This window comes from Lynx canadensis, chromosome D4 (genome assembly GCF_007474595.2).
Source record: "Lynx canadensis isolate LIC74 chromosome D4, mLynCan4.pri.v2, whole genome shotgun sequence".
Lineage (NCBI taxonomy): Eukaryota > Metazoa > Chordata > Mammalia > Carnivora > Felidae > Lynx > Lynx canadensis.
The window spans coordinates 24,332,178-24,354,111 of NC_044315.2; the positions used below are offsets into that span (position 1 = coordinate 24,332,178).

At 42.0% G+C, this 21,934-nt stretch overlaps 1 protein-coding gene across 2 annotated transcripts in view; it reads right to left on the minus strand.

Moving 5' to 3' along the window:
• FRMD3 (FERM domain containing 3) overlaps positions 1 to 21,934 on the minus strand; it is a 307,700-nt gene that overhangs the window by 85,874 nt on the left and 199,892 nt on the right. For both annotated transcript variants that reach the window (XM_030294382.1, XM_030294381.1), the window contains exons 6-9: positions 21,627 to 21,750; positions 5,218 to 5,305; positions 3,565 to 3,653; positions 373 to 436 (exon numbers count right to left, since the gene is read on the minus strand). In XM_030294382.1, coding sequence (XP_030150242.1) covers positions 373 to 436; positions 3,565 to 3,653; positions 5,218 to 5,305; positions 21,627 to 21,750 — 365 coding nt within the window. The remainder of the gene's footprint in view (positions 1 to 372; positions 437 to 3,564; positions 3,654 to 5,217; positions 5,306 to 21,626; positions 21,751 to 21,934) is intronic.

Here is a 21,934-nt window from a genome sequence, read left to right on the forward strand (position 1 = left end):
CAGATTACAGAGGTAGGAGGTGGTTCCATTTTATTTTATTTTAATTTTAAATTCCAATTAGTTAACATAGAGTGTAATATTAGTTTCAGGAGGAGGCTCCATTTTCTATTTCTCAAAGTCTATCCAAGGATATTTTTTTACACAGCAGTATATGGTCCAGCATTGCTCACTGACTTTGGTCTTTAAATGTGTAAACCCACTATCTGTTTACCTCTCAGATGTTCAGCATAGAGCTTCCATTAGCATCACTAAATTTCAAAGCGGTGGTGTCCTGGGGCTACAACACGAAAGGCACATTTTATGCCTGTGTCTCGCTCACACACATGCACACACGCACACACAACTACAGGTAATTCAAAAGCAGTATCTGACCTCCTTCTGGGTGCCAATCACATAAAATGTCTTCCCTTCAAACTTCAATTTGCAGACATCTGGCCTAAGAAAAGAAAATCTCTTTGGGTGAGATGCAAACAAAACAAAACAAAAAAACAAAAAACAACAACCCTGGCAGCTAACCAAGGTACCTGGGTTTCCCAGAGGAATCTGGCTGACTCACAAATACCAAGCAGACTGCAATGAAACAAGATATTATCTTATCATCAGTGAAGGCCTAATGAGCACCAAAAAGCCCCCAAGTGAATTATACAGCAATTTTCTTCCCAAGAGAGGATCCGGAGGCAGCTCAGAATTATTTATTCCATTTTTTACAGTCAAGCTGCCTCTTTCTTCCAAGGAGCTCTGGGGGTTTCGTGAACATTAACGACCAAAACAATATTAACTGGCCAGCCCACTTTGCAAGGTAGGAAGAATGTGATCATTTCAGGTTCGGGTAAAGAAACGACACGGACTCACAGTATCTGTCTCTCTCACCCTTTCATATCCATCAAGAAACACACATGACATTGCAAAATTTTCATTTCTGCTCTCTCTGTTCATGAAAGAATAGTTTTATTAGAGATTTAGATGTTCAAAATTGTGAGGACAACTTGACACATTGTACTCAGAAGAGTGATGTCTGGTTTTATCTTAAGGAGCTGCTCAGTTAAAATCTGCCTGAAACAGGGACCCTAGGTCACTTCCTTGGTGAGAAGATATATGTAAAGAGAAGAGACAATTCTATTTCTATTCCTTTGATCTAATTCCTAGGAGACTGATATGTGCCCCTGTGCTTTTCCTGGGGGAAAAAGAACAGTGTGGTCACATTAAGCGGTTCAAACTTACAAGAGCATTTGCAAGAGTGACAGAGCTCAATGGATGTTAAAAAAAAAAAACAAAACAAAACAAAGCAAAACTAGGATTAACGTAGGAATCAAATTTGTTTTAGAAACATGTCCACAGCTGTTCCAAACACACGTGCCTAACTAGAGGCTGGAAAGGAGTGGGGGAGACATCAAGCACCCCACCATGAACTCCAAGATGTAGAACCCAGAAACAAATGATCCGGGGATTGTCCATCTCAATTCTTCTGTGGACCCAGGAAGAAACAGAAGCCCAAAGGGCAGAGACTTGCAATTAATCTGCCCTGGACACCTGTTAGGTTCTCCCCTACCTACTTCAGAGCTCAAGCCATTCAGAAACCTGACGATCCAGCATCCGTCAGGAACCCCACGTCTCTTGTGGTCCTAGGGTAGGACTGGAGAATTCCCCAAATTTTCCATGCTTCCCAAAGTCAGTAGGAATTCCTAGGGAGCTTATTCTGGAATGGCCTGAAGGGTGATTAATAAATACCCTTCTTTACAACGTGCGGAAAACACAGAGAAGAAAACTATTCACCCCACCATGCTACCCACACACAAAATGTCACAGTTCATGAATCCCACCACTCATGACACTGTTGCATCTGATTCTCTTCCATGTCCCCTCCTCCCTGGAAGGCAGCCAGAAATAACTGACTCCCACCTTATGGATGAGTACACAGAGATTCAGAAAAGCCAAGAGGTTTATTACAGGTAAGTTTTGAGAACGCTCAGTGTGGAAAAAGAGAACAAGTGGGCACGGAGGGGAGCTGAAAGTAGGAACTGAACAAAAGGCAATGATAAAGAAGTCAAGGAAGAGATTGGTGAAATTGGGGATCTCAGAAAGAGAGGGCTGGTCATAAGGAAGAGAAAGTGGTGCAGGAGCGGAGTGGACATTAACTGGCCAAAGCTAACCCAGCAGAGAAGGTTTGAAAAGGCGGGGGGGGGGGGGGGTGCCAGGAAGACAGTGCACAAAGAGAGGGTCTTGATATGATAAACGGGTGCTAGAAGGAATCCTGGAGGTAACAGAACCTGGAAACCAAGGTTCAGGTAAGTATAAGAGCATTTCCAGCCCAAGACTGAAGATGGATGCCCACTGACCCATCAAGAACAACTTCAGACCACAGGGGTGAGCCCACCACCCAGTGAGACAGGATGGGGATGACAAACCTCTCAAGGGCCATCAGGGAGGAAACCAAATCAGGTTGAAGGTATGAACAACACTGAGCCTTTACAATATTCCACATACATTCAGCCTTCTCGCTCTTTGCCCAAACCATCCTGCTCCTTGATTCAACCCAGCAGGTGCTGCTGGTCATGTACCCTGCTCCACCCTCCCACTTCTGTACTGATGTGACTCAAGGTGACATGTTCATACAGATGACGCTCTTCTCAGCTGCAAGAGGTGGGTCTTGATTTGACCAACCCAGTCATGGCGTCCCCACTCTTCTCAGAAGGATTGGTTTAAGTAGGTGCGTGTAACCTAATCCTAGCCTATTAGATACATGGGAAGTCTCCTACAGGGGTTTCTGTTAAAAAAGTGATCATTGTTTTAATAGGAGACACATAGAAGGGGTGCTCTCCTCCAGGTAATGGGTATTGCTGTATGAAGATGGGATGAACAGAGTTGCATGTGTGGCCATCTTATGAGCATGAACCTGGAGACAACAGCCACTCCCCTGGGATGACAGAGAAGAAAATGGGAGACCCAGATCCTTCATGGTGTTGTCAGGTAGTTAAGTTAAAGGATCATGGAAATGCCTGACCTCTGGAACTTTTGCTTTGTGACATAACCTCTTATCTGTAAGCCACTGTGAGGAGATAGTTCTGTTACTTTGAGCCAAAAGCATCTTCACTGATATACTGGATACCATAGGATGAGTCTGCAACAAGGATTTAACAGAAGAGAATTGGAGAGAAGTGAGCAGAAGAGGGTCCTGAGTTATTCAAGTGAACTTGCACCTTTACCCTGCCCTGACCTACCCTAGGGTCACCCCTCTGGCCAGACCAGCAGCTACTGGTGAGGAAACACTGGACACTTTCTCTTTGTGAGCCCAAGACACACTCTAGGTCTCCTGAGGTCTAGGGAAACCTAGATTGGCTTTTATTTATAGATGAATAATCCCTTCATAATGACTCTCCACAGCAAAGAAATGAATTCTAAGCATTCTACCAGACATTTCCAATACACATTCCCAAAGGGGTTCCCCTTTCTCCAGACATTTCCAAACAAACAAACAAACAAACAAACAAACAAAAAAATCAAAGGCTGGGAAAGAAAAACAAGATTAAGAAAAATGGTAAGCCAGTTTCCCAAAGAAGTACTTACCATTTTATCAAATGGATTCTCTTATTTCCCTGAAATACCACAAAACCTGCTGCAGTGAATCCCAAAAATGTTGTTGTGCCTGTTGAATCCTGAAAAAAAAAAAAAAAAACAGAAACAAAAACATCTAGATTGAGAAATATAAAATAAATGATAAATGGTATGCTCATTCATCTTCCTCCTGGGTTAATTTCAGGTTAATTCCATTGATTATAGCAATAAACTAAGTTTCTGAGATGGGACTTCCAAGGATAATACTTCTAAAATCTAGGGAAGGTCTGGGAATATGTAGCTTTTTCCTTCTACCTCTCCAGGAACATCCTGGAAAAATACAGATTAGTCACAAACTACTATGTCTATTTCTAACTGTGTCCTGGGGCCACCTGAGTGCTCAGATCTGCCCTGTAATGTGGGCAAACTATTCTCAGTCATCAAGAGCCCCAAAACCAAAGAGGCTATGAAACCAAAGCCCTGAATATCTAATTTAACTTCATTCAATTCCACATAATATTCCTGGCAATTTTAACATAAAGAAAGGTCCAGAAATGCCTACTTTGCTTCTAGCTTCAACCAGAAAAATTAAGCATAGATCACTAAAGGCAAAGGAAAGACAACAACAAAAATCAAGTCCATTTCCAAGTAAAAAATAAAACAAACAGAGAGGCTCAAAATTGTAGATTAAATCTAATTTGCTAAATGGAATAAACTGATTTATACCATTACTAGGAAGAGGATCCTGGCCAATACGCTAAAATAATTGCATGGGCAGAGCAAGAAGCCCATGCCAATGTGAACAAGTACCTGCTGTAGTCATCTGGAGAGCCTGCTCTGCACCCCCACAGATCCTGATGTGATTGGGCGGCAGAAGTAGATGAAGCTACCCAGGTGCTTCTAATGAGCAGCATGCACTAAAAGCTATTGACCTAGTACTTTATCAAACACTGTTAGCTGGTACCATATGGGTAAAGAAATGTTCCAGTAGGACTCAAGAACTTACCTTTAAGAGCCTGGCTGATATAAATGCTTAGGTTAGGATTCTAGTTAGTGTCTGGTTGATGTGTGGCTAGCGTAGGGTACGTAAAGAAGAAAGCTGCTTTCATGGACCATTTCTGGAAAATGTGTGCATCATCTTGGGGGCTTGTTAAAAAAGCATATTCCCCCACTGCACCCCCAGTGATTCTGATTCAGCAGCTCTGGGGTGGACCCCAGGTGATTCTAATACATGCTTAAGAAAAATACTGTCAAATGATATGAACAATGGAAACAGGAAAAACAATTATTCCTAATGTCAAAATATAATCTTAAGTCTTTTCTTTCTTCTACCTTCCCGATTTTCAAGAGTTCGTTGTTGCTGACAATGGTCTTGAAAATCTTTCGGGATCCTATAACTTCTCAGGGGTAGAATCATCCACTTGATGGATAGATGGATGAATCATATGTGTTAATTGAGGAAAACTTGGCCACTACATAGCAATTAGCAAGCTATTGGGAGGCTGCAATGGAGAAAATCAACTACCAGAACACGACACTGCAGCCTACTGTTGTCCCTTCCAATTAGGGGCAATGGATCAGGCTGTAGAAATATCCTGCATACCAATTAACTCTCTTGTGGGCAAAACAATCATTATATGTTGGCCTGCTATGAGGGGCACTCACCTTGCATGGGTGGGGGTCCACCCCATAGGTTTCCAAAGTGTGAGCTTTCAGGAGTAAGTTAAATTCAGCAACGGGTGGGCTCTGGCCTCTAAAATCACACGAGAATAGTTTAGGGTGTTAATACAGAAGATTATAGAAACATAGAATCCCTTCATTCAATAAAATGTGATATCCTAAACTAAAAAAAGAGAGACATCCCTACATAAATAGTAATCAGTAAGACTGATCACTATTTCTCACCATGAAGAGCCCTTTGCTAAGAAACCTAAGCTCATGTTCCCTGGCTAATTGTTTCATAATAAACCTACATGTACTCTGAGGACTCCAGTGACCCGTACAGTTAATTGACATTATCAAGTTACCAATAAGTAAGCCTTGCAAATTCAATCTTAATATGAAATAGAAGTCAGCATCTGTTCTTTCCTGCTCACTTAAAAAGATTATACAGGGTAAATACCATTCCTTTTTGCTCAGGGTAAAATACAGGCAATCCTGTTACCCTACCAACAAGCCTGAACAAAGCCATCTGGTAGGACAAACTGTCAACCATTCCACTGGAAAGCTCTGGATTTTGAAAGGAAATCTCAGCCACTAATCCTAGCAGTGTCCTCCAGGGTGGTAAACAAGGTCTTGGCCTCAGCAAGGGAGAAAGGGGCTGCAATACAGATGGCTGTAAAGCCTTTTGGGGCTAAATTCCAAGGCAGGATGGTGCAGCATTCCAAAGACTCCACTTTGACTAATGTTAATATCCCACATGTATCTTCGAGAATCCAAACCGTTCCCTAAGGATAAATATGTAACCCTAACAACCAAGTAGAGTTTGCTAAAGAAAACAACAGGAATGTGTTTTTATTTCCAAAACCTAAGATTACATTGTAATATTAAATCTATTTCCACCCACGCTTCCCCCCATAGATGCATTTCCTCCCCTAGCCATCAAGACAACTAAATCATCGTGCCTCTAAATCAAAACAGTATGCCATCTACCTTCTCCCTAAAGCCTTTTGAGATCTTCTCTTTACCCTGAGTGACTGAAATTCCACTATGATATGTCTAAGGAGTGTCTTTACTCATCATGATCAGCACTGTGGGGATACTTTTAATCCAATGATTCATTTTTCTTTGGCTATTTCTTTTCGTCTCTTCCCAACCTCCTTCCTCACCAACCTTTATTTCTTTTCTTTCTCTTCTCACCTTTGAGAGACCCAAGTAAATGGATATTGAACCCCCTAGGTCTATCCTCCATGCCTTATAACCTTTGTTTCATTCTCTAAATCATTCTTTTTGTACATTCTGTATCATTTCTTAATTCCAACTTCCAACTTGCTCATTTATTCTTCAGCTGCATGCATTCTGCTTTTATTCCCGTTTATGAGTTTTTTTAAATATAAATATTGCATTTCCAATGTAATATCTAATTGGCTCTGGAAATAGCTGCCTATTCTTATTTTATGCAATAAATTCCTTTTATTCCTCTGAGAAAAAAAAAAAACACATGGTTTCCTTTAAAATCCAATCCTGTTTACACCGTTAATGCTGTTTTCTTGGTGATGGTCTTCGGTTTACTGAGTCAGAATCTCTCATTCACGGAGTTGGTTTCCTTAAGTGTTTGGCGATTCATGGATGGGCATTCGTTTTGTATTTGATATTATTTAATGCAGTGGCCCCTAGAGGTTGTAGGGAAGGAGCGGGTGGTGGGGCATGCCATCTGGGAAGAGTGTGTGTTAGTAACTTGATTTTAAACTGAAAGTTGTAGTTTCTCCAAGTGTTGCTCACACACAGGGTACTTCCAGCCCAAGCCCGCTATTGCCCATGAGGAACCAGAGAAAGTGGTCAAAGCTTCCCAACTGTGCCAAATGTAGTTTTCCACTCACCATGATGGCCGACCTGGGTATCTGTTGCCTGAAGCACCCAGAACCACTCCTACCCTACATATGTATTTAACCTGGATTTGCTCCATCTATTTCCCATCTTCCAGAGACACTGTAGGACTTCTGATCCAAAAATGGTCCACAAATGGTATACTTTCCTGCATCTGCTTTCTAGTACTTTTTCTATTATCCATAGGGACTTGGAGAGGGAAGTAAAGGTAGCCATATGTGTTCTTTTCAAAGAAGAAATAATTTTTAATTCATCCTTTACAGAACATATTTCTGAGAGATTGACTCAAACACCTGCTTTAAGAAAATAAAGTCTTTCTAAAGCCTTTCAGGCTTTCCTCTTCTCTGGTCTTAATGTTCTAAAGTTTTGCCATGATATATATAAAAACAGCATCTTTATTCATCCTGATCAGCACTGTATTGGCCCTTTCAATACAATTCCTATCTTTCTTTGATTCTTTTCAAGTCACAGTCACTGTTAATTATTTCTCTTCCTGATACCATAACAATAGGTTCAGAAAAGTCACCAACTATATTGACGGGGAAGGGAAAAGGGATTTTGGGGGAAGTTTTCTCAAAACATGCAGGTATTTCTCCATAGCTCTCGTGCAAGTTCTAGTAGTAATAGCTTCTCTTCCACTGAAAAATAAGTCATTAAATCCAAATATTGGATGCCATTTCCTTCCCTGCCACACATTCTCACTCACTCACTCACCCAGAGGCTCATAGCACCCTCTGACGAGGGGCAAAGCACAGAGCTAAGCTGTCCAGCGTCTGGTGGCCCTCAATGCAGAACTTCAGTCTAATGGCCAAAGGGAACCAGGACCCCAGGGCCGGAGCCAAAGTAGCCCAGGCCATTAGCTCTGCTGGGGATAACCCTGCCTGACATGAAAGGGCTCTATTCCGTCCCACACTAATAAGAGCTCCTTCGCTCCTGAGAGCTGGCCATTCTCTCCAGTGGTTACATTGTCAGCACCTCTGAATTAAGAACATGGTGTTTATTCTTAAAATCCAAGTTTGGTTTTAAAGCAGACCCCTCTTTTCTATTCAGTCTGGGAACAAGTTAATCATGAAAGGTTGTAATTTGGAAGTTCACATTGGAAAATGAATGGGTTCTGCTCGCCTGGGTGGTCTGACCACTTTCCTGTCCTTTGTAAATCTGACAGGCATCTGATTTCTAGTTGCAAACACTCAACCACAGATGGTAGCAGGTGCAGTGCCACACAGCTCCAGAGGAGGGGCTGCCATTAAACTCAAAGACCTCTACTCACTGGGAGATCACATCCAGGGTGTGAAATGGGAAGCCCTAGTACAGGAAAAGATTTCAGCAACAGGTGCAATAAAAAAAAAAAAAAAGGACTTCTATGTAGAATTTGGTTTAAACTCCAACAAATCAATAAACAATAAAATTTTAAAATATAAAATATATGTGGGGCGCCTGGGTGGCGCAGTCGGTTAAGCGTCCGACTTCAGCCAGGTCACGATCTCGCGGTCCGTGAGTTCGAGCCCCGCGTCAGGCTCTGGGCTGATGGCTCAGAGCCTGGAGCCTGTTTCCGATTCTGTGTCTCCCTCTCTCTCTGCCCCTCCCCCGTTCATGCTCTGTCTCTCTCTGTCCCAAAAAAAAAAAAAAAAAAAAAAAAAAAAAAAAACGTTGGAAAATATAAAATATATGTATATAGATACATATATGTGTCTGTGTCTGTGTATATATATATATATATATATATATATATATATATATATCTCAGAAGAAAAATTAGCAAGACTTAAATAGGCACTTCATAAGATATCCAAATAGCCTACAACTATGTGAAAATGTGCTTAACCTCCTCATGATCAGCAAAATGCAAATTAAAACTATGAGAAATCATTTATACATCATCTATACATTATATACGTTTAAATAGCCAAAATTTAAAACATAGTACCAAACACAAGGATTTGCAGAAAAAGCAACTCTTATACTGCTAGTGGGACAGCAATTTGGTAGAACTATGTGGGAAATTGGCATTATCTACAAAAATTCAACATGTTTACCTTGTAATACAGCAATTCCATTAATAGTTTTATATGCAACAGAAACTTGTGCCTGCCACACCAAGAAATACATAGAATTTTCATAGTAGTGCCATTTGTAGTAGCAAAAAAATAGGAAACTCAAATGTCTATGCGCAAGAGAATGGATAGACAAAGGAATGCTCAACAGCCACAAAATTAAATGAATTAAAGCTACATACAACATGGGCAACTATCACAAAGATAAAACTGAACAAAAGAGGCCAGATACAAATGAGTACACACTGAACGAATTTATTTATATGGCTTTTAAAAATGAGTACAACACAACTAATGTGTTAAAAGTCCGAGAAGAGATTCCCTTTGGAGAGGAGAGAGAAGGTACATGTTGAGAAGGGGCAGGATAGGAGCTTCCGGGCTGTTACCAATCCTCTCTGACTTGGGTGGTAGTTACACACATTTGCTTTGTGACAATTCATCTAGCTTTACATTTATGTTTTGTGCACTTTCCTGAATCCGTGTTCTATTTCCATTTTAAGAGCATAAGACAAAAAAAAAAAGGTGATGAAGCACTGAGAACCCTCACGTACTGTGGGTGTGAGTGTCAGCTTGAGCAACCCCATTAACAAACAAGCCACCACTTCCTAGAAAAGCGAACACCATACAAACTCTACAGCCTTACAAATTCTACACACGGGTTTCTACCTAGGCTAGGAACTCCTTTACATATGCTCCCATGAGAATTATTCAAGAAACCATAAAGACTTTGTAATAGCAAAAACCTGGAAATAACCCAAATGCCCATCAACAGAATGGATACATAAAATATGACATGTTCATATCATAGTGTATTAGTTACAAAGAAGTACAAATAAAGACCTATGGCTACAGGCATCCGCTTGGAAGAACCTCAAAAACAATGTTGATGGGGAAAGTAAGATGCAAGAATAGAGTAGGATCCCATTTATGTGAAAGTCAAACACAAAGCAATGCGTTATTTAGTGATAAATATCAGGTACACTTAACGAAAGCAAAATAAGAGAATGAATACCTCCAAATTCAGAACAGTGCAGAGGAGGGAAGGAGGTGATCTGGGAGGGGTGCACCCGAGATTTCAGGGCGTCTGGTGATATTCTAATTCATAAACAGAGTGAGCAGGTCATGGGTGTTTTTTTAACTATTCTATATTTTTTAAGGTTTTTAAATTTATTTTTGAGAGAGAGAGAGAGAGAGAGAGAGTGAGTGTGTGTGTGTGTATGAACAGGGGAGGGACAGAGAGAGAGGGACACACAGAATCCAAAGCAGACCCCAGGCTCTGAGCTGTCAGCACAGAGCCTGATGCAGGGCTCGAACTCAAACTGTGAGATCATGACATGAGCCAAAGATGCTTAACCGACTGAGCCACCCAGGAGCACCTCAACTATTCTTTAAATTACACATATATTGTATATAGTCTTATGTGCTATATATTTGCAATGGTGGGAAAAAAGGGAATAATTCCTGTCCTTTTAATAAAATAATTATTGAAAAAAATATCATTCAGTCTAAAAGTACTGCTGAACAAAACAGGATTAGGAACATAACAGATATGCATGCAGGGCTACCTTTTACTAAACTCTACTGTTCCAAGAGAAATATAATCATTTCTGTTGTAAAGCAATATATGTATTTTGTCACTTAGCACTCATAAAGGAGAAATTCTTATCATTTTATAGATGAGGATTCTGACACTCGAAAAGTAACTTGCTCAAAGTTCCTCAACTAGTAAATGCCGAGGTGAAGTTCACTGCTCAGTGCCTTTGCCACCATCACTACCAACATGATATGGTCATGCCATCGCAGAGCACATCAAAATGAAATGGTTTCTATCAGGTCTTATAAAAACCCTTTTTAAACTCTAAACACTGCATCTTATCAGTGATGAAGCCATCCATCTGATGTGCCTGATATTCAGACCTGATGAGAGCAGTGAGGTCTCAGTTTTAATCTGGGTCAGAGATCCCCAAACTGAAGCCCATGGGCTAAATCCGGACCACTGCCAGGTTTTGTACAGCCCTTGAGCTAAGATTGGTTTTTCCATTTTTAAATGGTTTAAAACAATCGAACAAAGAGTACTTCCTGACCCATGAAAATTATGTAACATTCAAATTTCATTACCATAAACTCTTACTGGAACACAGCCATACCCATCTGTTTGCATACTGTCTATGGATGTGGTCATGCTCCAACAGCAAGACTGAGAACTTGCAACAGAAATCATATGTTCTGGGGGCCGCTGGGTGGCTCAGTTGGTTAAGCATCCAACTTTGGCTCAGGTCATGACCTCACAGTTCATGGGTTTGAACCCCGCGTCAGGCTCTGGGCTGACAGTTCAGAGCCTGGGGCCTGCTTCGGATTCTGTGTCTTCTCTCTCTGTCCCTCCCCTGCTCACACTCTGTCTCTTCCTTCCCAAAATAAGTAACCATTAAGAAATCATATGTTCTCCACAGCCTGAAGTGTTTATTAAGCAGCCAAGTATAGAAAAAGTTTGCTGAATTCTGAAGGGTAGGAAGTGAACACAGAAATAGAAGACAACTAAAGCTGATCTCCTTGATTCCATAAAATGAAGGTAAAAATAGTGCCTACACCTTGAAGATGTGGTGTACAGAGTAAGAGGTTGACAGATAAAAAGCCAGTAGACTAATGCCTGGCATAGAGTACAGCCTCCCCTCACCCTCTGAACAGCATTAGTTCAGCACGTGACTGAAATCAGAATCATGAGGCTGAGGGAAATGTCAGGAAGCATGTCAAGATATTCACACCAAAGCAAAGACCCCTCTTTAAAATAAAAGTCCTCAAATGGGTATCATTTGCCTTGGGTTTGATTGCAGATCTCCAACAGCTAAGCACTGAAAAGACCTTATCTAAAAAAGTCAGACACAGAGAAAGGCTAACTGCAAATGTTCAGAGTATAAAGATATACAAAACCATGGAGGAAAGATGGAGACCCCGATGACACTGGAAACTGAGTCTCCCTGACTCACGGAGGAAGAAGCCAGTGAATGATCAGGTTTTCAGGAAGACACTAAGACCAGTTAAACACATTTTTTGTGCCTCCCCAGATCTCCCTCTGGACATTTGTTTCTGTCAAAAACTCTTTTTGGTAATGGAAAATAATGATTTTCTATCCTTTGAATCTTACATCAGAAACTGTTCTGCTAAGATTAATAGTGTCTCTAACGAGACATTTAGATGAAACACCAGTGATTAGGTGAATTCTGTAAGAGCTAACAATTCTCTAAAAATATGCTTTCCTAATAAATTAGGTGAGGTCGAGTAATCGTGTATTTAGCCATCTATCTCCCTTCTACCTACCTGGTATTCTTTTTTTTTCCAAAAGGAACACTCTTATTATCTGTGTATGATAATTAAACGGGGTGTGGGTCTTGCCAGCAAGGATCTGGATTGCTTGGAGCACGGTTGGCAGGAAGGGGCGGATTTGGTTCCACCTGATCCATTCAGGTCTTTGAGATGCAGAATTAAACTCAGCAAAGTAGAATTCTCAAGCTAAGTTAGGTTAGGGTTTGCTGTAACTTGGTTAAAAACTTTAGATTTTACTCACCACTGGCTTCAAATGCTTGACAGTGCTCTCAGAACTTACCCTTCAGCAGGGCTTGGGATCTTAGCACCCATTAGACTCCACAGAGAGTTCTCTATGCTTTATAGGATTGCTGTCAACGTTTTGAGCTTCAAGGAGTTTCCTTTGCTTTCTAGAACCATCACTGGCCCTCTGCCCCTCAGAAGGACCTCCCTGTGGTCCTTTCTCTGCTGTTGGCAAGAGCTACCCTGTGCTGGATGAAGGTCTGGAGTGTCTTGCAAGAGTTTCACTCACCTACCTCTCCGATCCTGTCCAACTTCTTCCCTCTTCGCTTGGTGAAGGTCTAGGGCCAAATGGTGGTGGGAAAGTGCAACTCACTCTGTAGCTGGAGTCTTTGTGGTCTCAATCTGTTAAGTCAGCCCACTCATGGCCATCAAAGGCTCGTTAAGGATTTGGCTAGCTCCCCTTGACCCCACCTAAGGCATATTCCTCCCTCTCCTCCTCCCATATCATCAGAAGTGAAAGCAAGTGCAGGTCTCTACTGTCCTAGGAAAGACATTCTGGATTTTAGTATTTAGGTTTCTTTTCTCTCAGATTGGTTTCAAAAATAGTATTCTGTAGTCTATGTAGCTTGTGGTGTTAACTTGGTGTTAGGGGAAATCAATGTCTCATGCTTTTCTATGTCCTAACTAGGAGTGAGAGTCCCCATTTTGTCATTTCTATTTGTTTACTTAGAAAGGAACACGATCTCTTGCAAACTCCTTGGGGACCACTGGGAACCATTCTTATGAGAGCATTAGACAGAACACTACTCATTTGGGTAACTGCCATGCTATGAGGGAGACGGTGGTAATGCCCGGGGGCCTGGTAAGGACAAAGCTTCCAGGAGAGCAGCCTCTTAGGAAGATGTGCAGGAAAACTCAGGTTTTAGGTCCAGGTCTATTGCTTTTTATCTGTAGGTCCTTGGATAAATTAATTTTTCAGGCATCCGTTTCCTTATTGGTACAAGAAGATAGTCGCAAACTCAACCAACAGAGGGAGAAGGTGAATGAGCCAAGCAGGGATGGTGGCGATTTGGAGAGCAAATGAGTCTCCTACAGAGAACTGATGCTGAGCTCTGGCCAAGCACTGCTGCGTAGGAGAAGGTCTGGCCTTACCAAATCTCCCAGGCACAAGTAAAGCTGGGGCTTTATGGCAACTGATGCCATTTTGAAAAATGTATTTGGCCCAAACACCATACATCTGAGTCACAGCATAATTCAACAACTGTCATTTTACAACCCCTGCTTTGGACTCCAAGAGTCCCACAAGTGCAATAACTGAGTGTCAAGTTTTTGGCTTTTGGTTAGTGACCTCTTGATATTCAAAGGCTCTAGGTGGTAGTTGTAGCTGTGTATGACCAATAAAAATAAGGAAACAAGTTAATTGTTACTTTGTGAATATTGTTTTTTAGATAAAATCTTTCAAAACATGAGGGCATGGGAGAGTATAGATGATGAAGGGGATCCCAGCTTGGTGGTGAAGCAGTTGAGGATCAGTGGGCTAGGTCATCCACACGACCACAGTTTCTGACACAGAGTTGCCTTTTAATAAGTATTTGTTGCATCAATAGATGAACAAATAGATGTATGGATGAATCATGAATGGGTGCATGGGTGGACAGACAGATAGATGGATGCATGTCTGAGTCATGAATGGGTACGTGGATGGATGGACAGATAGATGCATGAATGAATCATGGATGAGTATGTGGATGGACAGAGGGATCACTGGATGGATACACTGTTATAAGCTCATCTAAAGTTCAAAAAGTCTTTGACTATGTCTAATTTTTTTTACATTTATTTATTTTTTTTTTTTAAATGTTTTTTTTTTTTTTTTAACGTTTTATTTTTATTTTTGAGACAGAGAGAGACAGAGCATGAACGGGGGAGGGGCAGAGAGAGAGGGAGACACAGAATCGGAAACAGGCTCCAGGCTCTGAGCCATCAGCCCAGAGCCCGACGCGGGGCTCGAACTCCCGGACCGCGAGATCGTGACCTGGCTGAAGTCGGACGCTTAACCGACTGAGCCACCCAGGCGCCCCACATTTATTTATTTTTGAGAGACAGAGAGAGACAGAGCACAAGTGGGGGAGAGGCAGAGAGAGAGGGAGACACAAAATCTGAAGCAGGCTCCAAACTCTGAGCTGTCAGCACAGAGCCCAACGCGGGGCTTGAACTCACAAAGCGTGAGATCATGACCTGAGGCGAAGTTGGACACTTAACCAACAGAGCCACCCAGGCGGCCCTGACTATGCATAATTTACATGTCACATGTTGGGGGGATCAAAGAATGTATTAAGTCATGGCTGATTCAAGCTGTCAATACTATCCTTCTCCCCTTCTTCAAAGTCATGTTGCACTTTGATGACTTTGCTCTTTCTCCTTTCAAGTCACTGTAGCTAGATTTTACCTATATAAAAATTCTGGTGGCTTGGGTGCATACATGACACACACATGATTTGCCCATGGCCCAACCCTCCCTAGAAATGTCCCTGACTCTAAGCCACATACTACAAGGATTCAGTTTTTGCAGGAGGAGCATTTGATGCCAAGTAATTCCCTCTTCCAATTCCTATGCCAAACAGAGAATGGAAATGGATTTGATGATCTTTCAGAGAGAGAGAGAAAGAGATTCTAGGGCTTTAAAATGAGAGACTTGAGAAAAGAAAGGGCACAGGAAGGAGGTAGTAGAGATGATTAAAAGCACATCTTAAGAAAGATTAGAAGTTGTACAGTAATCTGATCTTTCCCATTTTCCTTTTATACAATAAACGCTCTTCCCCAAGCTGCACAAAAAACATTTCCTGAGGGGGCTCTTGTAATCTCTTCATCAGAAGCACAGGTAGAGGGTATTTATCATTGCAGATCACTTATTTCTAGAAGACTAGACATTTTTGACACTATAAATCCTTGCCAGGAAGCACATGATTTACAGAGAACATGAATTTTGAAAAATAAAAAGATAATGACTCTGTATGAAATATACTCAGTGTCATTATTGCTTCCAGGACAAGCCTCACTGCATCAGATCATTATGGTGGTAGCTAATTGGATGATTTTTCTGCTTTTTAAGGACAGGGAATATACTTCATCCAAACCACTTCACCACCAAGTGAGACTTTTGAATATTTGAAAGCTGATGACCTGTGCCTGAAGCTAATCCAAATGTCTTTGCCTCTAATGAGAAATCTGATAAACTGGTATTGAGAGAACCAGCTGAGTAGAAAGTGTAGGAAAACCTCCAGAGAAGCCTCTCAGGGTTCCCGATAGTAAAATCAATCATATTCTTGATCATCAACCCTCAGGACTAATGGAATGGGTATTCCATTCCCTTCTAACCCACATGGCCATGATTAAAGCTGTGGAAAACAGTAACCAAGACAGGCAAAAAAATAACAGAACTGTCACACCCCTAGGGATTGTGGCAACAGCTCCTTCCGGCCACCAGAGGGCTCTGGAAGGAAGAATAACCTATTGCTAAGCAGCCCCAATGCTAGGACCTCATTTCTGCGTACCACACTCAAATGAAATCTGTAAATCATAAGAGATTCTTTCTTACACGTAGTTTTAAAAAATACTGATCTTTTGTCTTAAAATTATCTACAGAGGCAGGACAGTGAAGCAGAAATTGATTCCAGACCTGCTCTACCATGTGTTCAGAGCAGGAGTCCGCACACTAGCACCCATGGGTCAAATCTGGCCCACCATCTGTTTCGTCAATCAAGTTTTATCGAATCATCGCCCACTAAATTTATGTGTTGTTTAGGTCTTCTTTTTGCTCTACAAAATCATAGCTAAGTGGCTGCAATAGAGATCCCACGTGACCCAGAAAGCCAAAAAATTTATCTATCCCTGATCAAGAAGAATCATTCAGCCTCAGTGAGTTTTAGCCCTAATCTGTATTCAGTAATGTGAATCACATATCCCTACATCCTCTAGTTTACAAGTTAGTAGGTGGCCCAATGATGCCTGTATAAAATCTCTCTGAATAAAACACTCTTCACTGCACACCTATTAGAATGACCAAAATCAAGAATGCTGAAAACACCAACTGCTGGTGAGGAGGGTAAATGGAGCAACAGAAACTCTCATTCATTGCTGGTAGGAATGCAGCCACTTTGGAAGATTGGTGATTTCTTTCAAAACTAAACATATTCTCACCATACAATCCTCCAATTGCATTCCTTTGTATTTACCAGAGGGGTTGGAAATTTATGTCCACACAAAAAGCCTGCACATGACTGTTTATGGCAGCCTTATTCATAATTGCCAAAGCTTGGAAGCATCCAGGATGTCCTTCAGTAGGCAAGAGGATAAATTGTGGAACACACAGACAATAGAATATCATTCAGCAAGAAATGAGCTACGGGTGAAAACACATGGAGGGACTTTAAATGCATATTGCTAAGTGAAAGAAGATAATCTGAAAAGGCCACACACTGTATGATTCCAACGACATGATATTCTGGCAAAGGCAAAACTATGGAGACAGTAAAAAGATCACTGTCTGCCGGTGGCTGTGGCAGAGGGAGAGGTGAACAGGCAGAGCGCAGAGAATTTCCAGGGCAGTGGAACCATTCTGCATGATACTATAATGGTGGATACATGTCAATATACTATTGTCCATGAAATGTACAACACCAAGAGTGAACCCCAAGGCAAACTACAGATTGTAGGTGATGTGTCATGGTAGGTTTATCAATTGCAACAAAGACAACACTGGTGGGGATATTGATAACGGGAGAGGCTATGCAGGGAGAATAGGGGATACTCTGTACCTTCCACTCAATTTTGCTGTGAATCTAAAAAAATAAAGTTTTTCTAATTAAGTAAAAGTTTAAAAAATCCAGGGGCGTCTGGGTGGCTCAGTTGGTTAAGCATCCGACTTCAGCTCCGGTCATGATCTCACAGTCTGTGAGTTCGAGCCCCGCGTCAGGCTCTGGGCTGACAGCTCGGAGCCTGGAGCCCACTTCAGATTCTGTGTCTCCCTCTCTCTCTGCCCCTCCCCTGCTCATGCTCTGTCTCTCTCTGTCTCAAAATTAAATAAAAACATTAAAAAAAATCCTATTAGGTAATGAGATTACAAAAGCCACTAAGAGTTGTTTGCCAGTTATTTCCAGTTTGCACCTTTCTTGCCATTAGGTAGGACCATGTGACTAGTTATGCCACAAGCTGAAGGAAGACCTTCCAGAACTCTCTTTTCCCTTTGGCTCAACAACTGGCAAATTCAAACCTGTGAGTACCTTGAGTGACAATGGTGAGCAGAGACCCACTAGCTGACATCTGATGGACACTTAGCAGAACAATGAGCCTCGCTCATTCTAAACACAGAGCTTTTGGAGTTGTTCCCTGATCAAAATCTAGTTTATTGTGACCAATATAGAGATGATCAATAACCATGTTGGTAGATTTGCAAAACTGTGACTTCTCCCTACCTACCCTCCTGTTCAGATGGCACATTTAAGGAAGCAAAGTTGACCCAGCCATAAATTTCAATCTTCATTCACAAATCTCTTAACATCTAAAAGGAATCTAAGTTGATAACAATTCTTACTACACCCTTGGTCTTCTATTTTCAAGCACCTCAAAATTCCAAGGAGATTCTCTCACTTTCTTCTCCCTAAAAAACTCTTATTCATGGTGGTCTATCATGCCATCTTGGTTCCAACTTAAGGCAGTGTGTAGACTCCCAGAGACAGTGGTTTTCTTTTTCCTCCCTGGTTATTTTTCTCCTAAGAATCATAGTTGTGTCCCTTCCCCAGAGCGCACATAAGAAGGATTCCAATCATGTAAAAAGGCAGAAGATTGTGAACCCCCACAGGTGAGTACATTTATCTCACTGTAAATCATCATCACTATTTCTGCTGAACTTTGTGTCCCCCCTGCCATGTCTTTTTTTTCTTTCTCCACTGGTTCAGAAGCCATGTAGGAAGCAGGAGGTTAGTTTGGGGGTCCCTCAGACCCCCCAAAATGCCAGCTGAATCCTCTCAGGAAGTTTCTGTAATAATAGTTCAGTGATCACACAGTATCCGTTTGCTGAGTTGGGAGGGTCACGGGTGCTGTGATAACCTTGGAGAGTAAGATGTTAACACTCTGGTACAGCCTTGTATGGTTGTCTTCCCTCTACAACTCCTTCCTGACACTGTTGGGTTTGCAAAGTGATCCAACCAAACGTCCAATTTCCCACACCAGAAAATCAACACTTTCAAAACCTGTGCTCACTGACTCCCCAAAATAACCTGTCTCTGTGGCAGCCTTCCAACCAATTCTAGAAAGTCTGTCTCCCTCTGCACTGTCAGCTCATTCTTCTCTTATCTACCCATCCAAACCTATAATCTCTCTCTGCTGTACTGATGCAGAAGGAAATGCACAACTACTTGAGGATGAGCAAAAATTCATAGGAATTCAAAATCACCCTCTAAACCTCTCCATGCAATGTCACATTACTTCTGGCTATTTCATCCTTCAACATACAACTTTCACTTCTTCACAAGGGCTTTCTGGATGCTACAAATGTGTAGTGCTTCCGAGTAGCAGCTCTGATCAAGCCATGGCATTTGCTTCCAAGATGTATAGATCATGGCTAATTGATGACCCCCTCTTTTCTCCTGGTGCATGAGGACTACTTTCAGGGTTATCAACAAAGTCAGGTGCTGGTACAAAGTCCAATCTACAGCTTTCTGATTATAAAAACCAACCTGGCATCTTCTCTGATTCACTCATTTACTCACGAAATCCAGGAGGTCACCAAGTCTTGAGGTATGGTTGCTCAAAACTCTATCCTTTCAATTTTCTCTACTCCTATTCTTTTTCAGGTCCGTAGTGTCTCTTGTCTGGCGAGCAGAAATAACTGGTCCTCCTGCTCACAGTCGCCATCCTCTGGCACCACTGCCATGGTGATCGCTGTGGAACACCAACAGCTTATCTGATTGGCTTATGACTGCTCGGCACAGTGGATAAGAGCATGGGTGTTGGGTGTCAAGTAAGAGCAAGGTTCAAGTCCTGACTTCACTGCTAACAGGGCAAGTCCTTTATCCACTCAGTGTTGTGCTATTTTCACCTCAGACTGGGAACAATAGCACCTCCCCTGTAGAGCTTAGGAGGGCTGGGAGGACACACCTAAGACTCTTCACACAGTGTTTTGGCATCTAGTGATGCTCAATAAATGTTTACTAATATCTTATGTTCTGGGCACTTGAGCTCCCATAAATTCCGGTCACAGCAGACCTTTTGATTCCCATCTCCCACCAATCCACACAGTGGATGTGACTCCTTCGCCCAGAGGTTCTCGCCCTGTGCTGCCCAGACACTGCTGGTCCACAAACTCCTCAGCTAGAACATCGGAACTTTATTTTTACTCTAGCATTCACGTCCCCACAACGTAAAAAGAGTAGTCAGTGTCTTATATTTTCAGTAAAGCTTTTCATTAGGAGACAATACTCCTAATTACACAGAGATGGCATGTTGCTTTCTGAAGTCGGTACACTTCTGGGGTGCCTGGGTGGCTCAGTCAGTTGAGCGTCCGACTTCAGCTCAGGTCATGATCTCACAGCTCCATGAGTTCGAGCCCCGCGTTGGGCTCTGTGCTGACAGCTCAGAGCCTGGAGCCTGCTTCGGATTCTGTGTCTCCCTCTCTCTCTGCCCCTAACCCACTCACATTCTGTCTCTGTCTCTCTCAAAAATTAAAAAAAAATTAAAAAAAATAAAATTGAAGTCAGTACAATTTTTTGATGTCTAATCATCTTTATCTGTTAAGAACAAAGGTCATCTTTCAACGCTGAAATACGCTGCCACCTTTAATGCCCACACATATACTCTCCTGAGACTCTCCAGAAGGGGGAGTGCTTGCGTAAAGTAGAATTTGAGCACTCCCGCCACAAGGGGACGGTTACTTGTTCCGGAATTCATAATCCGGTGACACTGTTTCTTTTTTATATATAATTACCGGAGGTCCAGAAGATGGAGGCGTCTCCGTTCTTGCAGGTCTTTGTCCACACTTGTCATAGCAAAGCCCATGATTATTATCAGAGTGAATTTTTCTGTGACTTGCACAGATCTAAATCCTAGTTACAGACTAGAGCACCTGAGTTACTTGATTCCAAGTTGGCAAGGATTCCTCCCCATGCTCATGTCATACCTGGTAGCCTATGCAGAGCAGAAGCATTCCAAGGATTAAGAGCACAGACTCTGGAGCCAGGCTACCTGGATTCAGATCTGGACTCTGCCACTTGCCAGCTTGGGTAAGATGCTTAATCTCTCTGTGCCTCAGTTCCCTCATGTGTAAAATGGAAACTATCATGGTACTTATCTGCTAAGTCACTGTCAAGGCTAAGTGAGTCACTATGTACAAGTACTCAGAATGTTGCCTGGTACACAGTGAGTCCTGTGTGCGATTCCACTACTCCCGTCGTCACTGCTCTGTAGTCCGCAATCGCAATCAACCTGGAGCACCACAGACAAGGAACAGAGAAGACACTGAATCTGTCATCTTGAAAGGAAATCTCATCGACGGATTTTACCCTATCTGGAAGTCAAAGCTTCCAGCAACGGACACAGGAGAGGACAAGGCAATGCAAATTCAAAACAGAAAAAAGATCACTCACGTATGTACCCTAGATTTCACTTACAGAAACGCAGGGTGGTTAAAACCCATTGGAAAACAGAGGGCTCTAATAACTGCTGATGGCTCATAAACAGCTACCCAGGGGACCCCACGCTATTGAGATGGTTATTGATGGAGATCTTGACAGTGCCCAGAAAGATACCTCTGCCGCCAGAAACGGTCCAGCCATACATCACCAATATTCTTATTTCACAGTACAATTTCCACATTCCCTGCAATGAGAATACTTTCTCACCTCTATCATTCTTCCAAATGTTTACCCCTATTACCTGAGTTCGTTTTTATGGATTTCCACTATTTTTCTTTCCAGCTTCTGTGACTGCTTGGGGAAAATCTCAAACTCACTGATGTAATTTTCGGGATGCTCGTCAGGATCGTAATCACCGAGCTCAGCTGTAATCAGTAAAAAATAAAGAGAGAGAAAGATTTAAAACAACAAGGGTAGGGTACTTGTGAGATAGCTCCTGCCACCCAAATGAAGAGCTGGGAAGAGCTCACCCAACAAAACGTATTTGTATCCATGGGAAGACCACAGCCTGCATGTCTAGAAGCCCATGTTCTAGCTCAGATCTAGCTG